We start from the raw sequence: 24,171 nt of genomic DNA, 5'->3' as shown, positions 1-24,171 counted from the left end.
CGAGCACCCCCATCTCAGGGATGTGACGTGGCTGGCCCCGCCCAGGATTTGGTGCCGCCCATTTTTCTTCGGGAACCAGGTCCAACCGGGTGCGACGGGTTTCATGGTCGCTGGCGGTGCGTGGTGGTGCTCGGGGTCAGCGAGAACGACGAGCAGTGCAGCTTGTGCAACGACGAGACTGTGCTCTCTGGCCCTGGAGGGCGCGGGAGGCGACGCCAAAGCCCCGTTAAAGTTAGTGGCACATCAGTGTGGCACCTGACACCTCGCCGAGGCTGCTCGACTCCACATATAGGTTCGATTGGATGCAACAGACCCATCAAATGCTAAACTACGACAGTAAAGGGGTGCATAACACCATTTACTTCTCCTGAGGGGCCTCCTTCCTGATGCAGTGTTAGCTTGTGCGCAGTCAAGTGTTCAAGACGCTACTCACCAAGAGATGGCCTGCTCCTCACCCATGGCCGAGATGATGGTAACCATGAGGTCCTTGCCCTCCTCGAAGGCAGCCTCGATCTCCTTGCCGAGGTCGGTGTCGGGGACCTTGACGTCGTCCTTCGAGTTGCCGTCGCCGTCCATGAGCGAGAGGAATCCGTCGGGGATGTCGAGGAGCTGGTACTCGGTACGGCGGACGTTGGGGACGTCCATGTTGTGGGTCGAGGGCGAGATGTCCTCCATCTTCTTGTTGGTGAAGATCTGGGCAAGAGTGTCAGTACGGCGCGGGGTGTGTGTGTGTGTGTGTGTGTGTGTGTGTGTGTGTGTGTGTGGGTGCGCTTGTGCGCGTGCGTGCTAGGGCCGGCCAGCGCGGCCGGCGCCCCACTCTCTCCACTCACGTCAATGGCGACAAGGTGGACCTTGGCGTGACCGTGCTTGCCGGTCTTCGAGGTCGACATGTCGACAATCTTGCAGGGGCGGCCCTTGATGACGACGTGGCCGTTCTTGCGGAGAGCCGAGCACTGCATGCTGCGAGACTGTCAGTCTTTGTGGGGGGCATTGTCGGGGATCCGAGGACCATGTCAAAGCGCGTGGGTAAACATTCGTTTTGAAATTTCAAGTGCTACTCCACGCGATGCCATGGTCCTGGGAGTCCTCGCTCTGGTCGTCGGCGTCGCCGCCGACGAGAGCGCGCGCGTGCTCGGCGCGATACGTACGGGTAGGTGAGCGAGGCACCGGCACTGGGGAGCGTTAGCAGCTGTCTGCGGCGGGGGGGGCATGGGTGAAGGTTGCTGTCTCGTGCTGTCTGGTCGGCAGACTGGTGCTTCCGCCGCGAATGCAGCAAAACGGTCGCAGCCAAGACGAGCACGGCAGTGCAGAGCTACTCACCCGGCGGCCTCGAACGTCTCGTGGTGCTCGTCGTCAGACATTTTTGTGTTTTTAGTTGTAGAGGGTAGTGAAAAAGATGGAGGAAGGAAAGGGCGGATGAGACGTCGATGATGAAGCTGGCGCCGCGCCAGGGTGGGGACGACTCTGACTCGCCCAGCAGTGCAAGCCTTCCCCCCCCCTTCGTCTGTCTCCCACTGTGCGTTGGCTGGCATCACAGCCAGGGGGTCCACCCTCACCAAAAAATATCCACCTCGACGGCGTTTCGGCGAAATGGGCATTGGCGCCAAGCGACCCTTGCCCTTGCCCAGTCGTTTAACCGTTGCGTCAATGCATTCTTTCGCACGCAGACCATGGCGAGGGGGCATGCATGTGAGCTGGGCCTGTGCCAAGGTACCCGGTCTGCGCTCAACTCGAATGCATGAGGGCGAGCATTCAACGACTGTGGACAAGCGGCTGGTGGGTGGGGTACGCCGGCCTTGACCGCCAAGCACTTTTGGAATGCGCTGTCGCTAATCAAGCCTTTTGAATGTCCCTAAACAGGTTGCCCCTAAATGGCCTGTGGTCGTATTGCAGCAGACAATGAACGCGTCTTGTGTGTGGAGCCACCACCCCCTTTGTCTGCCTTTGTTGCTGCCTGCGGAACCCAACCTAGCCATCAGGCACTGGTCAACCTCGACCACCATTGTTGGTAGCAAGTCTCTTTGTTTCACATTACCACAATCCATTTCACTGCTGTGTGTGGTGGCCTGCCTGGCGAAAGCTGGTGGTCGTGCACGAGGCCCCGGTTCATTCCTCGGCAAGCCACCGCTGGCTTGCTATAAAGAGTGAGCCTCTGCACGCGACCAGACTGACAGTACCCCAGGTTCTAATCACCTAAATCCTAATCTGCTCCTAATCACCACCCTTATCAGCAGCCACGTGTTAAACGCCGACTATTTCCGCAGGGTGGCGATTCCGGCTTCGCCTGTCGCCGCTTCAGGGCACTCGGTCCAGTCGAGCATCACGACAACAAGCACTTAGACTCACTCACACCAACTACCTGTCCCACTCTAATTCTCCCAACCACGCAGCGCATCCCTCGCCCACGCATTGGCCATGGCCGCGTCTCCAGATGCCGTGCTACACATCGTGGCGCTGCACACGCTGGCGCAAGCGGGATTCGCGTCGACGTCGCGTGCAGCGTCCATGACGTTGTCATCAGCGCTCGCACGATACCTCCAGACCATTGCCGCAGCATGTACCGAACGCGCCGCGCTGGCTGGACGCACCAAGGTCGCTGCTATCGATGTCGTCACAGCCCTCGAGGACATGGGCGTCGGAGGAGTCGCCGAGCTCGAGGAGTGGACAGCAGATCTCGACAAGGAGGTCGTCCTCACCGGTGGCAAGCTCGGCGAGCTGGGAGGTGAGGCCGAGACTGATGGGAATCCGAGGATCTGTGCGCTAATATGGAAAAGACTCTCTGCAAGAAGGACTCGGAGCTCCTGAGGATGTCGAGCTGCGGTTCGTACCGGTCGACAGCGATGCTGAGGACAACGAGGTCGCCGCGGAGGACGAGGACGACTCGGATGAAGAAGAGGAGAGCGAGGACGAGCCGATGGACGTGGACCCCAAGACGGAAGCTTCGTCGTCGGCACCCGTCAAGTCGGAAGCCGCTTCGCCGCTGCGAGTATCGTACCGGCCACGATCGCCCGACATGTCCTGGCTCCCGCCATTGCCGAGTGACACGGGCGGATCAGTGTTCGACCCGACGAGCGCGCTGGCGCCCATCGAAGCGGTCCCGGAAACACAGTCGGTTGCGGATCGATACCGGCGACCAGTGGCGTACAACGCATCGCAGCTCGGAGTCTCACACGAGTTTGTTGACCCACCAAAACCGGCGACGAGGGCCCCACTCCCGCCCGCACCCTCGTCATTCAACTCGCTCCTCAAGACATACGAAGCAACGGCCACTGAGCCATCTGTGGCCTTCCGCCAGGCTGACGGTCGACGACAGGCGGCTGATCTTCTCCGGCTGACGGTTGCCAATCCGGACGTGTTCAGCACGAAAGACTCGTTGGCACAGGCGCTCCCTCCACCACAAATCACGCCGATCGTGGCAGCGCATTCGGATATCTTGCAGCAGACACTTCTCCCTGTCAACCCCAACCAGTCGGGCATCATCTCGTCGCTCATCCGCCAAGTACGATCACCTTTCCTACCGCCGATGCTGCGCGAGCGCCTTACGTCCCTTCGTCCGCCACAAGTGCAAAACAACGACAACGGACCCATCTTCTACGGCGACCCCGTGCGGGGACCCGACGAGGCGGCACTCGCAAAGTACCGCGGCAAGGTGACAGGCGAGGAGCAAGAAGTGTTCCTCCGCGCCACGTGGGACTCTGGACCCCGAGGCAAAGAGCGCTGGATGGGCGGCAGCCTTCCCGAGGGCCGCAAGGTCATTCGTCGCGTCAACGGCGAGACTGTCCCTCGCGAATCGCAGGGTGCAAAGGAGATGCGCGTCAAACTCAGCAAGAAGGCACCTGGCGTCGTCGACCCGCGAGGGCCGTCTCCGGGACCGTCGTCAGCACGGGCCCTGTCGCCGCTCCCCCCGGCTGGAGCCCCGTCACCAGCAGGACCTATCAAGATCCGCCTGGGTGGGCCAAAGACGCCCGTGGACGCTGGACCAGCGGGCTCTCCGCCTCGTCCCGGCGCGAACGGTGGCGGAGGTGCCCGGCCGAACGGCAACGGCTCGCACTACGGTTTCCCCGACAGCCAGCCAATGGGCCGCTCATCATCAGCCGGCTCGAGTAACAGTGGACGCGGTGGCAGCCGGCCCAAGTCGCGTAGCGGGTCGCCCTCCAAGTGGGCCGGCTCGCCTGTGAAGCGGGAGATGGTCGTGGATTAGAGGTGGCGTGCGTGAAGTGGAGTGGCCAGTTTGTGGCCATTGTCTGGCTAGTGTTTTGTGCGGCGCCGCGTCTTGCAGGCGTCCCTGTCTCCCCCACCCCTTCATCACATGTGTATAAAGATGGTGCTCGTCAACGATGATCTATGTAGGTAGCAAGCAATGCATGTATAGTAGGGTTTTATTCAATCCACCCCATTTAGGCGCGTCGGTTGGTGTGGGCGTGTCCCTGATTTGCTTCCGTGCCCCTCCTCCACGTCCGTTCACGCTGCCCGCCCCCCCCCCTGCCAATGTCGGTCAACGGTGACAGCGTGCGTGCAGCGACCAGCGACGACACACAACCACGACGACACGACACCACGTCCACAACTCCACTTTAGAAACAAGTTGCTGTTAGCGACAACAAGCCCAAAATGGTGAGCACGACTCGAGCAAGCAGCCATGCCACAGATCCTAACTCCTCCAGGTTGTCCTCGCAGCATCAATCTGCACGCGGAGCGGAAAGCGTGAGTGTTGACCGGCCCCAACTGTTGACACTACGCGTGCTGACCTCCCCCTCAGCCCTGCTTTCCAGGCAGTTCCGCCCCATCCCCCGGTCGCGCGTCGATGGACTGCTCGCGTCGTTCCCCAAGCTCATCCCGGCCAACTCGCAGCACACAACGGTTGAGACCAACGACGTGCGCTTCGTGTACCAGCCGTTCGAGGAGCTCTACGTTCTGCTCATCACCAACAAGGGGAGCAACATCCTCCAGGTGGGTTACCAGGCCTGCTACTCATGCTCACCCGCCAGGACATCAACACGCTCCAGCTGATCGTGCGCCTCATCTCGTCGCTCACGCCCGCGATGAGCGAGGCCGCCATCTTGCATCACAGCTTTGACCTGCTCTGCGCCTTCGACGAGGTCGTCTCGCTCGGATACAAGGAGCAGGTTACGCTGTCGCAGGTGCGGAGCGTGCTCGAGGGCGAGTCGCACGAGGAGAAGATTCAAGAGATTATTGCGCGCAACAAGGAGGCCGAGGCCAAGGAGGAGCTCAAGCGCCGCGCCAAGCAGCTCGAGATGCAGCGCCGCGAGCAGCAGCGCCTGGCGCAGGCGAGCCGTCACGGCGGCGGTGGCGGCCACGGACTGGGCGGCATGGCGGGCGGCTACTCGCCCGTGTCGTCTACACCGCGCTTCGAGACACCCCAGCACGAGTACCGCACGCCGTCGCCAGCGCCAGCTGCGGCGGCCTCCAAGCCAGCCTTCCGCGGCTCGGGCATGAAGCTCGGCAGCAAGAAGGGTAAGGCCAACGACCTCATCTCGCAGCTTGGCCACGAGGCCGAGCTCGAGCCCGAGCCAGAACCGATTCCCGAGCCCGAGCCCGAGCCCGAGCCAGTGGTCGCCGTCTCTGCGGACGTGCTGCCCGAGGTGGACAAGGAGGAGATCCACGTGCTCATCAAGGAGCAGCTGGATGTCACGTTGCTGCGCGACGGTGGCCTCAAGGAGTTTGAGCTCAAGGGCGAGCTGCAGCTCCAGCACACGAACGCCGACCTGGCCAAGGTCAAGCTCGAGCTCGCGGCCGAGGACCTGTCCGAGGTGCAGTTCAAGCAGCACCCCTCCCTGGCCAAGTTTGCCGGCTCTGGCACCAAGGTCGTCGCGCTCAAGGACGCGTCGCGCAGCTTCCCGGCCAACGTCTCGGTGCTCCGCTGGCGCCTCGTTTCAAAGGACGAGAGCAAAGTGCCGCTTACGGTCACGGTGTGGCCCCAACCGCGTGGCGACGGCACGTCGGACGTTGCGATCGAGTACGAGCTCGAGGCGAGCCACCTGACGCTGCGCAACGTGGTCATCTCGATTCCTATTCCGTGAGTAGCGTGTGCCAGCACCGCGCCCCCCAACATGCTAACAAGCCTTAGCCACGACGCCTTCCCCGTCGTCACCGGCGAGGGTGACTGGCAGGCCGAGCGCGGCTTCTTCACCTGGACGATTCCTGAGGTTGACGCCAACGAGCCCTCTGGCTCGCTCGAGTTCCGCTCCGAGGGTGACGCCGACACCTTCTTCCCCGTCAACGTTGGCTTTGCGGCCGCTGGCTCGCTCGCCAATGTTGGCATCGTGGCGGCCAAGGGCGCGGTGGATGGCTCGGAGATTGTCTTCAGCCAGGAGCAGGTCCTCACGGTGGACAAGTACGAGATTGTTTAGAGGGCGTGCGGCTGGCGCTGCCGCGACGACGCGACGTAGTGAATGCACGATATTGTAGGACCGGGGGAGGGAGGGGGGTACGTTGTGCATCAACACGGCGTAGTGGGGTTGTCGATGTGTATGCTCAGTGCCGCCCACAGCTTCCCCCCACATAACCCGTTTCCAGATAAGCAGGATCCATTTTTGGCCCAACATGACCGCATGGCGCGATCAGACGCGAGCGAGATTTTGGCGCGGCAGGTCGGCCACGACGCACGCCAGCACGCACGTTTAGCAGCGTTCATCTGTTGCCTCTGCACTATCTGTTCATCGCATATCACCATGTCCGACGTCGCTTACCTCAAGTCCCTCCTCGGTGTCCACCCGGGTTTCCCCAAGGAGGTGGGTTGCGTGCGGTGTGGTTGGTGTGCAGGGCTGTTGCTGACGGGTGCCTCTTGTTGTGATTGCTGCGGCTGTGGTCTCTGTCTGGTCTTGTTGGTTGCTCTTGTCTATCCATGCTCAACGACTCGACCTCCTCGTCGCCCGACCGACCCCATCCTCGTCGACTCGCTTCGCTCGTCGTCTCGTCGTCACCTCACCCCGCCCCGCCTCGCCTCGCCTCACCTCGCTGCGCTCGGCTCGGTTCTATAGGGCATCACCTTCCTCGACATCTTCCCGATCCTGCGCGACCCGTTCGCCTTCGAGACGCTCCTCACCCACCTGATCAACCACATCACCACCACGCACGCCGGCGTCAAGCCCGACGTCATTGTCGGCCTCGACGCCCGCGGCTTCCTCTTCGGCCCCATCATCGCGCTCCGTCTCGGCGCGGCCTTCGTGCCGGTCCGCAAGGCCGGCAAGCTCCCCGGCGCCACCTTCAAGGCCGAGTATGCCAAGGAGTACGGCACCGACGTGTTTGAGATCCAGGAGGGCGCGATCAAGCCCGGCCAGAAGGTCATTGTTGTCGAGTGAGTAGCGTGGGGATCGAGGCAGCAGGGCAAAGAAAGGGCTGACGCACGGCCAGCGACCTCATTGCCACTGGCGGCTCCGCTACCGCCGCCGGCGAGCTCATCAAGAAGTCGGGCGGCGTCACCCTCGAGTACCTCTTCGTCGTGGGCCTCTCCTTCCTCAAGGGCCACGAGAAGCTCGACGCGCCCGTCTACTCGATCGTCGACGCCGAGGACTAGGCCGTCCCGACGGCTCTGGCACGGCCTCCGGCCGCGCGCATGCTCATAGAACTATTTGCATGAATATCTCATCACATAGACACATGAACAACGGGCGAATACAGATGATAGGACATGGGGGCGGTCGAGGCCGGGCCGAAGCCGGGTCGGCAATGGTGTCGTTGGTGCAGCAGTCTGGGGTGCGTGTGGTGTCTTGTCATAATAGGTGGGTCGGGGGCGTGGTGGATCACAATAATGTCGGTTCGTACAATGGTAATAGTCGTAGTAGTGCGGGCGCGGGCACACACGCATGCTGGGTATCTCACAAATCAACAAGCGAGACGTAGCGGCGCACTCGGCGGGGGAGCGCCGGCGCCGAGGGCCACGTCTCGGCAGCGAGCAGGCCGCCCTCCTTGTCGGCGACGCCGTCGTCCTCAAACGCAAAGGTGCGCACACCCTCGCGGGCGTCGGTCGACTCGGGCTCTGAGCTCGCGTCAGAGTCGGCAGAAAGCGACAGGGACATGAGCGACGAGCGCAGCTGCGCGTCCGAGTTCGAGCCGGTCGTCGGACCAGAGGCAGGCTCAGCTTCATCGGCGTCGGCATCGGCCTCCTCGTCAGCCGCCCAGAAAGTCTCCTCCGGCGAGCCGAGATCAGGCACGACAGTCTCGGCGTCGCTGTCGCGCCGGGTAAACAGAGGCGACTGGGCGCTGCGGGGCGCGGGGGCGAGCCCCATGCCGGCACGCACAGTGCTCAGGTCGCGGTGGATTCTCGACAGCTCGCGCAGTCTCGAGCGCGTGCGCTCGATCCTTTCGACGACTTGTCTCTGTCTGTCGCCACGGCGAGTCGTAACTTCGACGCTCGCAAGGCTCTCGATGGCCGAGCGCTGGACGGGAGCGGGCGGCTCTTCGCCAATGTCGCGAAGCAACTCGCGCTCACGCGCCGCGAGGCGCTCAAGACGCGCACGCATGTCGGGCGACATGTCGTCGTCGAGCGCAAGCATGCGCTCAAGGCCTTCCAGGACGCGGCGCAACGCTGGGCGCTCCTCCTGGAGGACGCTGGGCGACAGCTCGCGGGCCATGTCATGCACTCTGGCGCGAGACTGCTCAATGTACTCGAGCAGGTCGCGTCTGCGCGTGTGCCAAAAGTCGTCCTCGCCTGGGTTGCCCGATGAAATCGAGGCGGGGAGATTGAAGACGCCTGAGATTGCGGCATCTGTGGCCTCCCTCTCTCTCATGGCGTTGACGTAGTCAACGGCCACTGATGGCAGCCTGAAGCTGCTGCGGTCCTCAGCCTCATCGCTCGGCGCGGTGGTCGGGGCTGTGGTCGGTGCGGAGGTCGGCGCCGTCGTCGTCGCCGCCGCCGTACCCGTCACATACGAGCGGGACTGGGCAATTAACTCGAGGAGCTCGAGGCGGCGCTGTGGCCAAGAGTCGTTGGCATCGCCACTGTCGTCGGTCGTGGACGATAACGAGCGCCGCGAGCGACGGTTCTCGTACAGGTAGTTGCGGTAGTACTCGAATTCAAACTGGTCCTCGCTTGCCTCGGAAGGGCCGCCGGCTCGCTCACGCTCGATCCTCTCGATCCAGCGGCGCTCCATGTCTTCGATTGTCGCGTCGTTCGGAATGGGAGGAGCGGTACCGGCGTAGACACTGACTGGGCGGTTGGCAGCTCGTGGAGAAGATGGGTAATCACGAACTGGGAGTCTGGTCGTGGTGGTGGCATCAACAGCAAGTTGGCTGTCGACCGCGTCACGATCACGGGGACCGCGGCGGCTCGCGCGGCGGCTGAGGAGGTACCACAGCCTGTGTGAGTTGGCGACATGATTGCGCATGGCGCTCTCACGCTGCGCCGAGAACTCGTTTGGCACACGGCCGCCCTGCATCGCCCTGTCGCGCTCCATCTCCCACGCCCTGGTCCACTCGCGCTGAGAGGCCGCCAGACGAGTGAGGTAGAGCTGGATCTCGCGGTCGAGTGTCTCAATGTCCCGGGGCGGTGGCGGGTGGTCGGCAATGACGTCCTGGAACCGGAACGCGCCGGCAAAGTCGGTGCGCTGCTCGCGTATCCTGTGGGCCATGACTTGGGTGAATGGAAGCAACTCGTCGCTGCTCGAGTCGCTCGAGCTGGTGCTCGACGCAGTCTGGGGTGCCGGTGCATTGAGCCCCTGTCGCTCGCGAACCATCATGCCGCGGGTCGTGATGCCGCGCGCGGACAGGGTGGCCAGCGTGGGGGCGCGGTTCTGGTCGAGAACCGATGCTATTCTCCGAGGACGGATGGGTACCGACGTCGGCTCAGGGGACGGGCGCCTCTCCATGACGGCGCTGAGTGTCCACTCAAGACGTGGTGGAGGGCGAAGGCGGGGGGCAGTGTCATCGTCGTTAGACACAATAGGTGGAAAGACAGCCGTGGCGTGAGCCTGCGGTGTGGACGTGCCCGACTCGGCGCCGTCTTCGGAAACAGTCACTGCAGGCGCAGGCGCTGCAGGCTCGACCGAAGGGCGAGGGGAGCGAACAACAATGGGTTTGGGCTGTGTGGCCGTCACCTTGAGGTTTGTAGGCGACGATCCCACACGGGGGTGGTGTCCGACTGAGCGTGACGCTGCTGGCGAGGTGGGTGACGGCGACGAGGTCGTTGCGGTCGTCGTCGTCGCCGCCGCCACCGCTGAAGCTGCGGCCGCTCCTCCGCGGCGAGTGATGGGACCGAGGCGGGACGGCGCGGCACCACGCCCACCCGCAGCGGCGGCAACCGAGCCCGTCCGCGCCGCCGTGCGGCGGGTGTGCTGCGTCACAGGCTCGTAAGGAGGTTCGTCCTCGCCTACCGTGCGGACCGTGTATCGGCGGGTGGCCAACGCCGGCGCCGGGAGGGGGTCAAAGCGAGCCGCAGAGGTGTGGACGGGGCGGCCAAAGCCGGGCGCGAGCGCCGTGCCAGAGGTGACGGCGCGCTCGAGCTCGGTTGCCTGGCCGCGCAGGCGGTCGACGGCGAGGGACAGCTGCTCGACGCGGACGGACAGCGAGTCGCGCAGCTCCTCGAGCGAGCGGAGGAGCACGCGCGTGTTGGCCGGGTCGGGGCGCGCGTTGGTCGCTGGCGTCGGCGGGGGCTGCGTCAGCGTCGGCGAGGTGGTGCTCGTCGTCGTCGGGGATGTCTCGGCCGCCGGGGAGGCGGTAGCGGTGGTGCTGGTGGCGGCGACGGTGACGGCTGGCGGCGGCCCCGTGTCGGGTGCAACGTCTGGGACGTCTGTGGCGGGGGTGTGCGCCTGCTCTGCCTGCTGCGCTTGCGGCGCTGGCGGAGGAGGCATTGCACTGTGCCTCTTTGTGGTGGGTTGTGACAGATGACTTGGAGAAGGGAGGGTTGTTGGGTGGGATGGGATGTGCATATGTTGTCTCAGACTTGGCGCTTGGTGCAGTCGGTCGCTCGGTCGGTGGGCGGCGAGAGGGCAGGGTGGGTGGGCTGTGGGAGGTAGGCGGGAGCCAGCAGCCTGGCAGTGTTTCAGGCACGGCTGATGCCCCCCGCCGTCCAACCGTTGGTGGCAGAAATGACGCAACGAACAGTTCGCAGCAACTGCCTTCGTCTAATTTGGTCACTCCAACGACGAACAGTTGACTCGCTCGACTCCAACAAACTCTTGACAACTGCACATCCCACCACCACCATGTCGCTGCAATTCGACTACATGGCATCCTACATGAACGGCACGGCGCCAGGCCAGACCCCGCCCCCGCCGGGCGGCACAGGCCCCTACCTGACCTGGGTCAACGTCGGCATCGGCCTCCTGTTCATCGTGTTTGATGCGCTGCTCTCGGGCATCCTGGGGCTCGGTATCGGCCGCTCGCTCGTCATCTCGGCGCTGCGGTGCATCATCCAGCTCAGCGCGATGGGTTTGGTGCTGGGCCGCGTGTTTGCAAGCCACAACATTTGGGCCGTGGCGGGGATTGCCCTGCTGCTCAACGTGCTCGGCGCGATCGAGGCCGTGTTCAACAAGGCGAAGAAGCGGTTCACCAACATGGTAAGTTGACCTTGATAGCGCAGCATGTCCCGCTCACGCAACAGTTCCCCTTCATCCTACTCTCGATGCTGTGCGGCACCATCCCCATCTCGATCCTCGGCTCAGAGTTTGCCATGGCGCAGCGCCCCTTCTGGCAGCCAGACCAGTACAGTGAGTCGTGTCGTCGCCCGCCCACACCTCGCAGCCTCTCGCTCACCCCCCACCCCACCCCAGTCCCCATCCTCGGCATGCTGCTCGGCAACGCGATCAGCGCGATCGGAGTCGCGATCAACACGATCAACAAGGAGTTCTCAGACAACAAGGACAAGGTCGAGACGTACCTCGCCATGGGCGCCAGCCGCTTCGAGGCCGTCAAGCCCATCGCGACCGAGGCGCTGACGCTCGCCCTCCTCCCGACTATTAACCAGATGAGCATCATCGGGCTGATTTCCATCCCCGGCATGATGACGGGTGCTATTGTCGGCGGAAAGAGCGTCGAGCAGGCCGCTAGGCTGCAGAGTGAGTTGGGCCGGCTAGGCGCAGCGGACTAACCCTTCCCCAGTGATCATCATGTTCATGATTTCGGCGTCCTCGGCGCTGTGCGTCCTTGTCGCCGAGTTCTTCGCCCTCACGACTCTCGTCGACGGTAAGCAGCGTGTCCGCTCGGACAGACTCGACTCGCGCAAGCCCGCCCTCTACAGAGCCAAGGACCGCGCCGTCGAGGCGATCGAGCGCGGGTTCCGCCGCCTCTTGTGCTTTGGCAAGCGCGAGTCGGGCACCGAGGAGGAGAGGCAGGGCTTGCTCAGCGGCCAGCAGGGCGGCAATGGCACTCGCCCGCATACCCCCATCCCGCCCAACATCTGCAACTAGGTGCCATCGGCGAGAAAACGAGACTTGCTCCCCCCTCCCCGCATATTCACGTGTGTCATAGCAACTCTCTACATATCTTACACGATGGACACATTGCAGACACATCTCACGTACGCGGACACACACCACTTCGGAACAATAAAACTGGGCTACACCTTGACACGCTTGCCCTTGGCAGCGTCAGTGACGACGCTAGAGCCGACGATAGACTCGACAATGCCGCCGAGGGCAGAGCCAGGGCCAGGTGTGAGGCTGCCGCTGCGCTCCTTGCGCACGCGGCTGTCGGGCTCGCTCGCCTTGGGCCTGCTGGCACCAATGCCACTGTTGGTGGTGGTAACCGGCAAGATGGGTGACGGCCGCGTCGTGGCAGCAGCATTGACGAGCATACGCGCGGCCGTTTGGCGGGGTTTGATCCCCGGCCCACCAAACCTCGACATGGATGGCGGGGAGATGATGGGTGTAGTAATGGTGCTTGGGGCCGACGCGGCAAGGCGCGACGGCGTGGCAGGCGACACGGGTGTGGGTAACCCTCTTATCGGGATTGTGGCCGACGTGAGGCTCTTGCCTGTACTGAGCTTGGCTAGCTTGGATCTCCTGTGGTTGGGCCGTGCGTTGCTCAGGTTGTGGTGATTCACCCGCGGTGGGCGAGAAGACTTGCTAGCGAGAGGCGAGAAGCCCTGCAGGCTGGACACAGGGGGCGTCCATGACGACGAGATGGGCAGCGGCATGCTACCCGACTCGTGGAAGTCGGTAGGCTCACGCTCGTGCGAAGGCCGCTTGCGGCACCATGTCGTGATGAACAACACACGCTTCTGGCGTCTATTTCCGTTAGGACAAAGTCCCTTGGCACCGATGCACTCACTTGCTGTAGAAGAAGTAGTTTGCAGACCACAGCAGTCCGCCAACCTTCTTCGGGGTCCACTCATCAATGCCCTTGAGCGAGGACCGTGGGCTCGGCATGCTCATGTCGTCGAGCTCATCCACGCTTCCAAGCGAGCGCCTGCGACGGCTCAGGGGCGCGGTGGGAGGATCATCGAGCTCAATCTCCATTCCTGCTTGGCCCCAGCTGACGTACGCACCGCCGCCATCAATGTCAATGTCCATGCCGACGTCGTCCTGGTCCATCGAGTTGTCCTCATTGTCAGACTCCTCGTATTCGGTCGCCTCCTCGTTCTCCTCGGGGTCGACATGCGGGTCATACTCAGGCTCGGGGACCCACGAGTAGGCCTCGCACTCGGATAATGGAACCACTTCGTTGAGAATGCGGTACAGGCTTGGGTTGCCGACATCGGGGGACGTCGGCGGTGATCCAGTGTGGGGCGATGAGAGGCCCTGAGCCGCAACTGTGGGCGACGATCCCGCCGCATTGTTTGGCAGTGATCCGGGCTGAACGCCAGATAACCTGTTGATGGCGTTGATGGGTGCGAAAGGGGATGGTGCGAAAGGCGGTGCGAGCAAGTCGGCATCGAGGAACATATCTGTCAGGGGTGTTCTACGGCGGGGGCTCCGCGGCGAGCGCCGCGGATAGCGCCATCACTACTCACGGTGACAAGTCGACACCTTGAATGGCGAGAAGGTTGGACGAGAGGTGCGAGAGGGCTTGAGCAGCAGAAATCTCGCGCATAAAGTGGTCGGGTCTGAGCGCCGAGAAGTCATACTCGGGGAACGCAGTGTTGAGGGTTGACACTAGGAGGAAGTGGACCTTGCTATTGGCTGTAAGGGCTTGCTTTCCATGTCGTTCAAGAGGGATACGCACCGAGATTCCTTGACGTCGAGACGGCCAAAGCATGATGAGAGGCCGGCCTCCTTCATCTCAGGCGAAAAGGACATCCTGTGGCTTCGTCAGCAAGTCCATCACTGATAACGTCGACTGGGGTCCGTGTGTGGCCCGAGCGGGGCCGAGCCCGGCAAGATGCGCGCGCCGAGCCTCCTGCGCGGCGGCCCGTGCGGGGGTGGCCATTGACGCAACCGCAGCTCACGCCATACTCACTCTTCCATCTCTTCCTGGCCGCTGACATAGGCTTCCTCCATCTCCTTGAACATTTTGCGCTCCTTTGCGACTTGCTTGATAGAGTAGGCCTCGACACGCACGTTGATGCGGGCTTCGGGCGACGGGTTGGCCGAGAGCACGCCCGAGAGCTGCGTGAGAATGGGATAGTCGAGGTACTTCATCGTGGTGGGTGTGGGTAGGGGGCGGGGCGGGGCGGGGCGATGAATGCTGTGTGACGCTGGATTACGTGGGTTGACGGCGTCGGCGCTTCGGCGATGACTATGGCGATGGGGGGTGTATGTGATGTGTGTGTGTTACTGGGAGAGTGTGCGATGGCAAGTAGGGGGGTTGATCAGTGTGCTGGGCGCTTTGACTGCGTTATAGTGTTGTGGAGCTTGGAGCGTTGTTGGTGGCAGTGATAAGAACGTGCACCAGGTTGGCTTGGGTCGCGTCGCGCTGCGGGGGTGTTGGTGGCAATGTCGGGGGTCTTGATGATGATGATGATATGCTTGCTTTAGAAGGAGCCGATTAGACTGCTATCCGGATAATCATTGTGGGTGTAGGAGGGAGGGAGGGGGAGGGGGAGGGAGAGAGAAAGAGGAAGGAGGAGGAAGTGGGACGCAGACAAGCAAGGTGGTCGATAGCGGCGGCGGCGGCGGCGGCGGCGACGCGGGTGATGGGATTGGAGATTGGTGGGGTACCACCACACACCCGAGCATTGCCGCCAAGGATAGCACCACTGGCCCCTTTCCACCCGACACCGCCGCCTATACACCGCAGTAAAATAAACAACGGGATCAAATTTATTGCCTCTTATGGAAATAGCATCGGTAACCCACCAGATCTATTAGAAGTGATATTAGTAGGCATTTTGTAATGCGCCACCTGGCCGTCAGTTTGATGGGTAGACGGAATTCGCGGCGACCTCCACCAACTCCCCCTCACACAAACAAAACGCAACCATCGCCATCACGACACTCTGACAACCACACCACACACACAATGTCGCACTCGGGCGACGACTCGTTCTTCGCCTCGTCCAGCGGCGGCGACCTGCGGTCACCACCAGGCCACTCGCGCTCGCTCGCCGGCGCCCGCGCAGAACGGGAACGCGCGCACGCCCACGCCGCCGCACGAAGGCAGTACGGCCTCCCGCCTGCCGACCCGACCTACCGGCCACACGGGTTCAATGTCGGCGGTGGCGGCGGCGGGGACGACAGCCTCGAGTTTGACGAGGACGACAGTGCGGAGATGTACGCGCGCAACAGCACCCCCGTGCCGCGTGGCCGCGCCGGCCCGCTCTTCACCACTGCCAACCCAGACGCTGCGGACGTCGACGACCCAGACGAGAGCTTCCCCGACGCGAGCTTCGCCGAGGAGCCGTCGTTCGCCGGCGGGTACCCCGACGAGTCGTACGGCTCGTTCGAGGACGACCCCGAGGGCATCGAGGTCGACGGCACCGAGGTGCCCGAGCACGAGACGACGTACGGCGAGAGCGACGGCTCGAGCGCCGCCTACGACCCCGACGACGACCCCGAGGCGTGGGCTGAGCGGCTGGATGAGCTGGCTGGTGTGCTCGAGATGAGCGAGGTGGAGGCGCGCGCGCTGAGGTGGGGGCCGGCCGTGGGCCGCGAGCGTGATGGTGAGTAATGTTGGGTGGGCGGTCGCGAGGCCACGCCGCGGACGATGAGTTGGTTGCTAACACCCCCGCCCAGCTGCCGACCTCCCGCTGGAGCAGTTCCAGGCCGTCCTGGACCACCACTTGGAGACCACGGCGTGGCGCTTCGAGCCCCGCGAAGCAGCACACCCCGTCCGCGTACTCGGCAGGGCTTGGGTCGGCACGCGCGCCGGCGAGCGCATCAGCGTCGAGGCTGCCCAGCGCGAGGTGCAGCTCGAGAACGGGGGGTGGCGGTAGGCAGCCGTGCTGGGCGGCAAGGATCAGACGCATACTGGGTGGCGACGCCCAGAACCACTTCATATATTCATCCATTACACTGTATCATATGCATGGCTCACGACTAGAAACCGAGTCGACGTGCCCATTCCACTAGTCTCAGGTTACATTTCCAGGGACACTCGACTCGAGCGCGTCCTGCACCAAACCACTCTCTACCTCAATGACATGCAGAATACTATGCGACTCGTTATGCTAAAATCTACTGCCCTACTGCCTCAGGCCCTTCAGGCCCGTCACGCGCCGGTCAACAACCCCACGCAGCGCCTTGGCCGCAGCCTGCAGCGCGGCGTCATTCTTCTCCTCTCCCTGGCCCGCAGCCGCGAGCACCCGGTCAACAAGGTTGTAGGGAATGTCCGCTGCAAACTCCTTGCCAGCAGGCAAAAGGTCTGGTGGCTGAGCCCGGCGGAGCACCTCGGCGGTCCACTCGACCGCCTCCTTGACCCAGCCCTTGTCGACAGCCCGCGAGATCCAGCCCTCGGCATCCCGCTTCAGCTCGTGCTCCACCAGCCAGACAGGCATCTGCCAGCCGGACCGGGCGTCCTCGTTGAGCTCGAAGAACGTGTTCGTCACAGTGTCGCGGTACTTGTACCGCGTTGATGGGCCGTCACGGCGATCCAAAGCCACCTCCAGATATCTGAGAGCCAGGGCCGAAGGAGGTCCCCGGAGCCGGGCAGTGACAGGAGACGTAGAGAGGAACGCCGCGGCTGGGTTGTCGGCAGCCATGGACGGCACCCGGGCCAACTCGACGCACCGGGTCGCAAGGGTCTGGAAGACGTCGGTCATGTCGACACCCATGTCCGCTGCAGATGACAGCGCGAGGTCAAACAGGCTGCGCTGAGTGAAGAAGCCAACAATCTCCTCTGGCGTCAACGACACGCCGTGCTCGTGTAGGTCGGGGATGTACGACGAGAGGCGAAGCTGCGAAAGCACAGCAGTGTACTCGGCTTGGATATCAGCCAGAGTAATGATGTTGACCGCCTTGTTGTCCACGGAAAACTCGTCCTCTGGGATGTACGACGTGACCTTGCGGCGCTTCTGAGACTGCAATGTCAGACCTGCCAGTCCAGCTTCACTCACCCTAACAGACTCGGGCGACGCGGTGACAGAAATCCAGGCGTTGCGCTTGTCCACCAGCGACAGTGCGTTGATTGCAGTGAGGTAACTTCTCGCACGCATCGCCGACACCTCAAACGCCTGCAGCTTGGAGCTGCTGGCCTCGGCAAAGCGTCGTCCCTGAGCGTACATGATTTCTCCGGCGCTGCGGTAGTCGCCACGCGAGATGTGCCATGAGTAGAGCACCTTGTAGTAGTTGGGGAAGCGCAGGGGGTCCGAGTTGCGAGCCTTGTAGTTGAGGCGGTCCTCCACCTGTTGCTGGAAACCAATAAACCCAAGCTTGTTCAATCGTCCAACCTCGTTGGCCTCGCACATTGTCGAAATGAGCTGAGAGACGAGGTCCGTCTTGCTTTGACGAGTCAGAAACAAACACCTTACGCATCACTTACATTTCGGGGAAGGGCGCGGCCGTCAATGTTGAGTATGCGTCCTCGTACTGGCCCAGAGTAAGGTATGCGAGGAATACGCGGGTCCAGATGTCACGCGTCGACTCCTCTTTGGGAGGCGCGACCTCAAGAGCACGCTCTCCAAACGCAGCAACAGCTGCTTGCAGACCATACTCGTCCACAACGCCCATCACGTGGCGGTAGTAGGCGCCGAGGCCGTTGCTACCCACGGCCGAGGGCAGCACGGGAGCGAGCGAGCCATCGTGGCAGCCTGCAGCAGCCAACTGGAGCTCATGGACGCCTTCCTCGGCGCTACCGATGTCGAGGAGGGCCTTGCCGCGAACGTAGGCCTGCCCAGAAGAGGGAGGGTATTGGTCGATGAGGTCACGAGCTGTGGTGGCGTGTCCGTCGGCGAGAACCGCGGCACTCAACTTGACGTCGTCGTCGCGAGGCTCAATATCAACTTGGTCTTCGCCAAGAATGTTGAGGTTGGACAGGAAAGCATTGGACGCATCAAAGAGAGAGGCGGCAGTGTCGACAGGGACAGCTTGAGGGAGGGTTCTGGACAGGAGAGAGTGAATGAGCGAGTACGCCAGGTCGTAACCGTCGGCATCGGACCCCTCGTCACCACCATCGCGAACATTGAGACCGGCAAACTTGGCGTGGACATCATCTCTCGCACCAGTGCGCTTGCGCCTGACCCTGTGTTCCGCAGCATCCTCCCCAGTCTGCTCAGCCAGCCAGTGCAGCACACTGTAACGCTGGAAAGTCACCTGAGCGCGAGTGAGAACCTGGAGGAGCTCGTCGTCTTCGTCAGACGACGAGTTTGCGAGGTAGTAGAGCGAGACAAGGAGGACGTTGAGAGCCAAAGTGTAGCGTGCGGCCACCAGATTGGAGATCGTGGAAGACAACAGTGCGTTGCCAAAGCCCGAGAATGACCAGTCGTCGGCAATCTTCTCCTCTGCTGTGACTGGTGGCACCGCTGCGAGAACGTCAAGCGCCTCCAGAAGCGTGCGTGGCAAGGACGAGATCTCGTCAAGGGCAACCTTGATCTCGGAACGAACATTGTCGTTCAGGAATGGCTCCACCCCATTCTCCCACCATCCGCCGGCAATATCCTCGACGGGAACGGTTGGCGCGGCAGCGAGGTCGTTCCTCGCAGTCGTGGTGAAGGCATCCAAAGCCGTACCCGCCTCGTCGAGATCATCGGTCCTCTCCAGAGCTGCCGCAATGCGCTGGCCAGCGATGGCCAGGGCAGTCAGAGATCGGCGAGACTGGGGTGGTGCGAGAGAAGGGTAGAATGCCAGGAGCGAACCCTCGGGAAGGGCTTGGAACTCGGAAGCCTGCTTGCCGTTCTTGCTCAAGTGGACAAGGACGCCAGACGAGTCTTCTTGGACGGGCACAGAGCCACCCTCGCGGTCGAGGATAAGGAGCTGACCATTCAGAGAGGCGGTAGCAACAGGCCAGCGAGCCTGCTTGTCGAGACCCCGCACACGCGCCCAAATTCCAAGCCACTGGAGCTTGAGCGCCTTGCGGTAGGCGTCCACCACTGGCGCTCCGGTCTGAGGGCTCGTCTCCATCTTGAGGTCTGACCCGACTGCCGCAATGAACTTTTGTGACAACGTCGGGAACGCTCTGGATTTCAGATTCTCCCGAGTGGTGAGGGGGAGGCCATCGATATAGTTGTCCAGTGCGGTCGTCAATGTTAACTGAGAAAAGCGGCCGGGGTAGAGCAAGTGCTGGACAAATGTTTCGGAAATATCCGAGTTGTCGTGAGGGTTGGTGGGGTCAGGTGGGCTCAGGCTCAATAGGTTGTCGAAGTAGGCCGCGTCGAACGCTTCGACGCTGTCGGCATGGTCGACGCGCTGCCACTCGAGCACCATTCGTGGCTTGACCGGAGGGCTGATGTAGGTGGAGAACTGGAGAATGTCGTTCACCGGCACCGAGTCGGCCGAGAGGCTGCCCTTGGTGTCCCACACGGCCCACAGACGCCAGCCATCAATGCCATCCGTGCGAGTGGGAGGCTGCACCTCGAAGCCGCGGAGCTGGCTGCCCGCTGACCATGGGGCACCAGAACGCTCGCCTGCGTACTCGAGGTCGTTGGCATGGTGGGAAGTGTTCGAGGCGCGGTAGAAGACAAATGTGCCTGGGGACGAGGGGTTGTAGGGCGTAGGCACAAACACAACGACGATGTGCGAGTACTTTGACGACGGGTTGGGGTGTGCGATGACACGGATGAGCGACGACGTTGTGTCGGCTGTGGTTACTGGCCCAGGGTTGCCAGTCGTGAGCTGGGACCCAGATTCGGTAGTTGGGCGGACGTCAATCGACTTGAGGCTCTGTGCAGTGGCCAGCGACCATGTTCTCAACTTCCAGTCGCGGGAGAAGGTGTAGAAGACCGGGAGGTTGTCGTCTGCAGCAGACTCGAACTCGGCAATGGAAGTCACCGTCTCGTCGGTGGAACGGCCAAAGAAGCCCCAACGGCTGTGGCCCTTGTGATGAGACTCGGACCAAATGGGGTTTTCTGCAGTGTCAGCCATCATAGCAACCACTTTCACTCACCCAGTGTCGACCGATTATCACGCTCGACCTTGATGATACCGCCGTCCCCGCATCCGAGAATGACAGTGTTGGCGTTGGTCACGGCCCATGAGCCGATGCCGCCGGCGCTGCTGATCAAGTCGCTGTCGACCTCAAACTCCTCGACCCACTCGGCGTCGTTGGTGATGAATGACACGCGGTCGCCCTTGTCGATGAACGCCGTCAGAGGGAAAGTAAAGCGGAAGATGACGTTGGTGTAGGTGAGGGCGATGATGGTGAGGCGACGATTGGGGACGTCGGGGACGATACAGCCATCCGTGAGAGGGCGGAGCGGGTCGGGGAGTAAGATTCTAAGGATGTGCGGGTTGGCCGACGAGCGAGACTGGTTGATGACGGGCGACAAGGACCGCAGCTCGAGGGTGTACTCGTTGTCCAGTGCCCTCGCGAGGGTTGCTGTCCGTGGCTCGAACGACGCCGAGGCCGCATGGTCGGCATTCAACGGCGAGTTGAAGATCTCGTTATCTCCTTCCGGAGGGAACGGGCGCTGCGTCGGCACAGCGATCTCCGCCGCAACCCCAGATGTGGTCGTGAGTGGGGCCGGGAGACTGGCGTGGGCGAGCTGGAAGGGGGTGTAGATCGACATTGTGTCGGCGCGGGCGGGAGGACCGCTTTTGGCGTGGGTGGGATGCACGCGCTCGCTGCACTCTTGTCGGCGTATCGATTTCCCAGGACACGCCCTTTGAGTGCGGGTTGCAAGAGAAGAGGGTTGAGTAGGGGAGAGAGAGTGTGTGTGAGCGAGCGAGCGAGCGGGTTGATGGAGGTCTGAGTTGTTGTCCAGGTTTTGACTTTCATTGTCACTGAAGCTTGTTGGGTGGTTGACAATTTGATTCCGTCGAGATTGTGCCGCCCAGTGACGCCAAAGACAGAGACTTCGTTGGGCAGAGGACATTTCAGTCGCGTATTGTTCTTTCTGCATCGCTCAGCCGACCGACATCAACACGAGGCTAGTTGGCATCAAGCATCGACAGCAACAGCAAGACGCAGACGTAGGCATTGTAGGAGCTCATCGACAGCCGTGAGTGCCAAGCGCAGCAGTGACAAGCTGCTCGCCAAACCCTTCCTCGACCTTCCTCCACTGACACCCGCCCCAGTCATCATGGACCCCAGGCGGCGCGACCCGCGTCTGAACAGGCAAGGAGGAGGAGGAGGCTATAACAACAACACACCACCACCTCAGAATGCATACGGCGCGCCCCCAGCAGGACAGGGGTACGGACGGCCGCCCAACCCCGGTCCGTCGTCGCAGCAGTCGTACCCTCCGTATGGAAGCCAGCCGCCCCAGGACCCGCGGTATGGAAGGCCACCACCCCCACAGCAGCAACAGCAACAGCAGCAGCAGGGCTACCCGCCAGCGAACGACTACCGAGGACGCAACGTCTCTGGCGGCGCGCCGCCTCCGTCTGATCCCCGCCGGCGGCCAGAGGACCCACGCACGCGCGCACGCGCACCAATAGACGCGGCGACGCCGACCCCGCCCCCACCCCAGCACCGCCCGACCCCGCCCCTCCCTCCTCCGACGACTGAGGTGGCACGAACGAACGGAACGGCGGCGGAGGAGGCCGAGGCCGTGTCGGGTGTGCGGCAACGGCCGCTGTTCTGTGTGGTGTGCGCGAGTAACAACGTGAGTTGGGTTGAATTGTGAACCATCGCTAACCCTCTCCAGAACCGTTCAATGGAGGCACACAAGGTGTTGAAGTGGGTTTGCTTCCCAGTACCGGACTAACCCCGCAGCGAGGCCGGCCTCCGTGTCGTATCCGCCGGCACTGGCTCTGCCGTGCGCCTGCCCGGCCCGTCGATCGACAAGCCAAACGTGTACAGGTTCGGCACGCCATACGACGCAATGTACCGTGACCTCGAGTCGAAGGACGCGCGGCTGTACGCTGCCAACGGGCTGCTGACGATGCTGGACCGGAACCGCAAGGTCAAGCTCGCGCCGCAGAAGTGGCAGGAGGAGCGGGTCATCCTCGCCGACGTCGTGATTACGTGCGAGGAACGGTGCTACGACGCCGTGTGCGAGGACCTGCTGGCGCGCGGAGGCGAGTATAACCGTCCTATCCACGTCATCAACGTTGAGATCAAGGACAATGCCGAGGAGGCGGCGATTGCGGGCCGGTCGATCCTCGAGCTGTCGCAGCGGGTGGGTTGGAACGTTGGGTGCCACGCTAACCCTTCGCAGATCGAGAAGGCACGCGACCTCGATGCTGAGATTGACGACATCCTCGTCCAGCATGCGGAGAAGCACCCGCACGTGCTCCTGCACACGGTTGCGTTCTTCTAGGTAGATACAGTGCATGTAGTAGTGTACGAGTGTGGTGCTACAGGGTGTTTGGGGGATGAGGTATTGTCCTATGGGAGAGGGAGAGCCAGGAGCGCAGCATCATCGAATCCGTCTTCGTCGTACTCTTCGAGCGATGTGTCGACGGCCACAGCGGCGGGCGGGGCGGTCTTGGGCGGCGGGGAATCAGGCGCAGCGGACAGGGGGCTGTCCTCGGGGGCTGGCTCGTGCTGGACCGCAGGGGCGTCGACCTCGGCCTTCTTGCCTTCTTCGCCCACTTCACCCACCTCCACAGGCCCCTTGACCTGCTCGAGGATACTAGCGACACTAACGCTGCCCCTCTGCCCCCACTCGACGACGTCGGGCTTGAACTCGTTCTGTCGCGTCGCGTCAGCTCGCCTCGCCTCAGCGCCAACAAAGCCACGCACGTAGAGATGCAGCGCGACCACATCCAGCTCGTCAGGCTCATAGCTCTCCGCGACGAGCTGCATCGCGCCGAGCACGGCCCCCGTGTGGTCCTTGAGCGCGCGCGTGATGTACAGGTACGCGACGCTCGGCTCGACCGACACGCCCTTCTGGATCGCGCGCCACGTGCCGTCGGGCCGCTCGATGACGGGGATTCTGGCGTCAGCGAGCTCACACTTCCACACGACCCACTTGGCGCGCATGATGCCGACCCACGGCTGGCCCGAGCTCACGCTGACGGCGGGCTCGGCCTCCCCGCGCCGGCGCTTGCGCCACGCCTCGCGGTCGTCTGGGCGGCGGTAGTTCTCCTCGCCGGGCAGCTCGCGGATCTCTTCTTCCGCCTCGCGCGTCTCGGCCGCGTTGAGCACGTTGCCCAGCACCAAGGCATGCTTCAGGCTGCTGATGTGCACGTAGACGTGGGCGATCGACAGCGCCTCCTGCGCGTCGAAGCCGCGCCGCCGGGCGACGGCGTACGCCCACGCCGTCTTGATGGGCGCGCGGTTGACCGTCACGCTTACGTCTAGCAGGCGCTGGGCGGGTGAGCGAATGCAAAGAGATCCCACCCACCTCCGGGTCGAGGATCTCGTGGAAGTCGAACGACGCGGGGACCGGCACCGGCACCGGGTCGAGCCCGCGCAGGAGGTCGTCGTCGCGCTTGCGCTTTGGCGTGTGCGCCTGGCGAGGGGGTCAGCGAGCCTGCGGACCCAGTAAGTAGCGACCCACCTTCCCGCTCCCGATGCCATTCAGTGCGCCAAACACAACTTTGCGCTGGTCCTTGTCCGGCACGGCGGCGGCCAGCTCCTTGTCGCCCAGCTTGGCGAGCTTGCCCTTGCTCCCGTGCGTCTTGTACACCTTTGACGCGAGCACCATGGCCGTGCGCATCGGCACGCCGTGCGACTGGAGCAGCTTGAGCCATTCTTGCAGTGGGAGCGCCGCGTCGGCGTCGTCTGCGACCGCGGTCGACTTGGGCGGCATCGTCGTGGTGGGTGATGTGGGAGGAGATGACTAGACTGAGATGC

General features: G+C 62.9%; 11 protein-coding genes across 11 annotated transcripts; 6 read left to right on the top strand and 5 right to left on the bottom strand.

Moving 5' to 3' along the window:
* Positions 1-275: 275 nt before the first annotated feature.
* On the bottom strand, positions 276-1,403 carry ANB1 (Eukaryotic translation initiation factor 5A-2). Its single transcript, XM_062767918.1, has 5 exons — positions 1,321-1,403; positions 1,149-1,172; positions 831-960; positions 434-693; positions 276-383 (listed from the first exon to the last, which is right to left on the bottom strand). The coding sequence occupies exons 1-5, from the start codon at positions 1,359-1,361 to the stop codon at positions 359-361; spliced, it is 480 nt and encodes a 159-aa protein (XP_062623902.1). The 5' UTR covers positions 1,362-1,403; the 3' UTR covers positions 276-358.
* A 960-nt stretch (positions 1,404-2,363) lies between these two features.
* Positions 2,364-4,382, top strand: LOC62_01G001427 (uncharacterized protein). Its single transcript, XM_062767917.1, has 2 exons — positions 2,364-2,722; positions 2,775-4,382. Exons 1-2 carry the CDS (start codon positions 2,416-2,418, stop codon positions 4,199-4,201), a joined length of 1,734 nt encoding a protein of 577 aa, XP_062623901.1. The 5' UTR covers positions 2,364-2,415; the 3' UTR covers positions 4,202-4,382.
* Positions 4,383-4,529: 147 nt separating this feature from the next.
* ARCN1 (Coatomer subunit delta) lies at positions 4,530-6,428 on the top strand. Its single transcript, XM_062767916.1, has 5 exons — positions 4,530-4,614; positions 4,665-4,704; positions 4,760-4,950; positions 4,989-6,037; positions 6,089-6,428. Exons 1-5 carry the CDS (start codon positions 4,612-4,614, stop codon positions 6,369-6,371), a joined length of 1,566 nt encoding a protein of 521 aa, XP_062623900.1. The 5' UTR covers positions 4,530-4,611; the 3' UTR covers positions 6,372-6,428.
* Positions 6,429-6,635: 207 nt separating this feature from the next.
* APT1 (Adenine phosphoribosyltransferase) lies at positions 6,636-10,862 on the top strand. The gene is made up of 3 exons (XM_062767915.1): positions 6,636-6,752; positions 7,002-7,318; positions 7,375-10,862. Exons 1-3 carry the CDS (start codon positions 6,693-6,695, stop codon positions 7,535-7,537), a joined length of 540 nt encoding a protein of 179 aa, XP_062623899.1. The 5' UTR covers positions 6,636-6,692; the 3' UTR covers positions 7,538-10,862.
* On the bottom strand, positions 7,839-10,808 carry LOC62_01G001424 (uncharacterized protein; the record flags this gene model as incomplete). Its single annotated transcript, XM_062767914.1, has 1 exon — positions 7,839-10,808. The coding sequence occupies one exon, from the start codon at positions 10,806-10,808 to the stop codon at positions 7,839-7,841; it is 2,970 nt and encodes a 989-aa protein (XP_062623898.1).
* Positions 10,863-11,162: 300 nt separating the features above from the next.
* slr1647 (UPF0014 membrane protein) lies at positions 11,163-12,365 on the top strand (the record flags this gene model as incomplete). The annotated part of the gene is made up of 4 exons (XM_062767913.1): positions 11,163-11,516; positions 11,561-11,666; positions 11,730-12,014; positions 12,058-12,365. The coding sequence occupies 4 exons, from the start codon at positions 11,163-11,165 to the stop codon at positions 12,363-12,365; spliced, it is 1,053 nt and encodes a 350-aa protein (XP_062623897.1).
* maf1 (Repressor of RNA polymerase III transcription maf1) lies at positions 12,118-14,933 on the bottom strand. Its single transcript, XM_062767912.1, has 5 exons — positions 14,356-14,933; positions 14,122-14,196; positions 13,910-14,071; positions 13,228-13,767; positions 12,118-13,184 (listed from the first exon to the last, which is right to left on the bottom strand). Exons 1-5 carry the CDS (start codon positions 14,535-14,537, stop codon positions 12,515-12,517), a joined length of 1,629 nt encoding a protein of 542 aa, XP_062623896.1. The 5' UTR covers positions 14,538-14,933; the 3' UTR covers positions 12,118-12,514.
* Positions 14,934-15,298: 365 nt separating this feature from the next.
* On the top strand, positions 15,299-16,377 carry LOC62_01G001421 (uncharacterized protein). Its single transcript, XM_062767911.1, has 2 exons — positions 15,299-15,997; positions 16,071-16,377. Exons 1-2 carry the CDS (start codon positions 15,358-15,360, stop codon positions 16,268-16,270), a joined length of 840 nt encoding a protein of 279 aa, XP_062623895.1. The 5' UTR covers positions 15,299-15,357; the 3' UTR covers positions 16,271-16,377.
* A 90-nt stretch (positions 16,378-16,467) lies between these two features.
* On the bottom strand, positions 16,468-21,159 carry Nup160 (Nuclear pore complex protein). Its single transcript, XM_062767910.1, has 4 exons — positions 20,374-21,159; positions 17,815-20,335; positions 17,390-17,774; positions 16,468-17,353 (listed from the first exon to the last, which is right to left on the bottom strand). The coding sequence occupies exons 1-4, from the start codon at positions 20,993-20,995 to the stop codon at positions 16,520-16,522; spliced, it is 4,362 nt and encodes a 1,453-aa protein (XP_062623894.1). The 5' UTR covers positions 20,996-21,159; the 3' UTR covers positions 16,468-16,519.
* Positions 21,160-21,508: 349 nt separating this feature from the next.
* On the top strand, positions 21,509-22,690 carry SSU72 (RNA polymerase II subunit A C-terminal domain phosphatase SSU72; the record flags this gene model as incomplete). Its single annotated transcript, XM_062767909.1, has 4 exons — positions 21,509-22,033; positions 22,076-22,107; positions 22,144-22,549; positions 22,589-22,690. 4 exons carry the CDS (start codon positions 21,509-21,511, stop codon positions 22,688-22,690), a joined length of 1,065 nt encoding a protein of 354 aa, XP_062623893.1.
* Positions 22,691-22,721: 31 nt separating this feature from the next.
* On the bottom strand, positions 22,722-24,127 carry LOC62_01G001418 (uncharacterized protein; the record flags this gene model as incomplete). The annotated part of the gene is made up of 5 exons (XM_062767908.1): positions 22,722-23,064; positions 23,116-23,308; positions 23,345-23,682; positions 23,720-23,827; positions 23,876-24,127. The coding sequence occupies 5 exons, from the start codon at positions 24,125-24,127 to the stop codon at positions 22,759-22,761; spliced, it is 1,197 nt and encodes a 398-aa protein (XP_062623892.1). The 3' UTR covers positions 22,722-22,758.
* Positions 24,128-24,171: the final 44 nt, after the last annotated feature.

This window comes from Vanrija pseudolonga, chromosome 1, assembly GCF_020906515.1.
Source record: "Vanrija pseudolonga chromosome 1, complete sequence".
Taxonomy (NCBI): Eukaryota; Fungi; Basidiomycota; class Tremellomycetes; order Trichosporonales; family Trichosporonaceae; genus Vanrija; species Vanrija pseudolonga.
The sequence above is the reverse complement of the archived record's forward strand: the minus strand, read 5'-3'. Positions and strand labels throughout refer to the sequence as shown.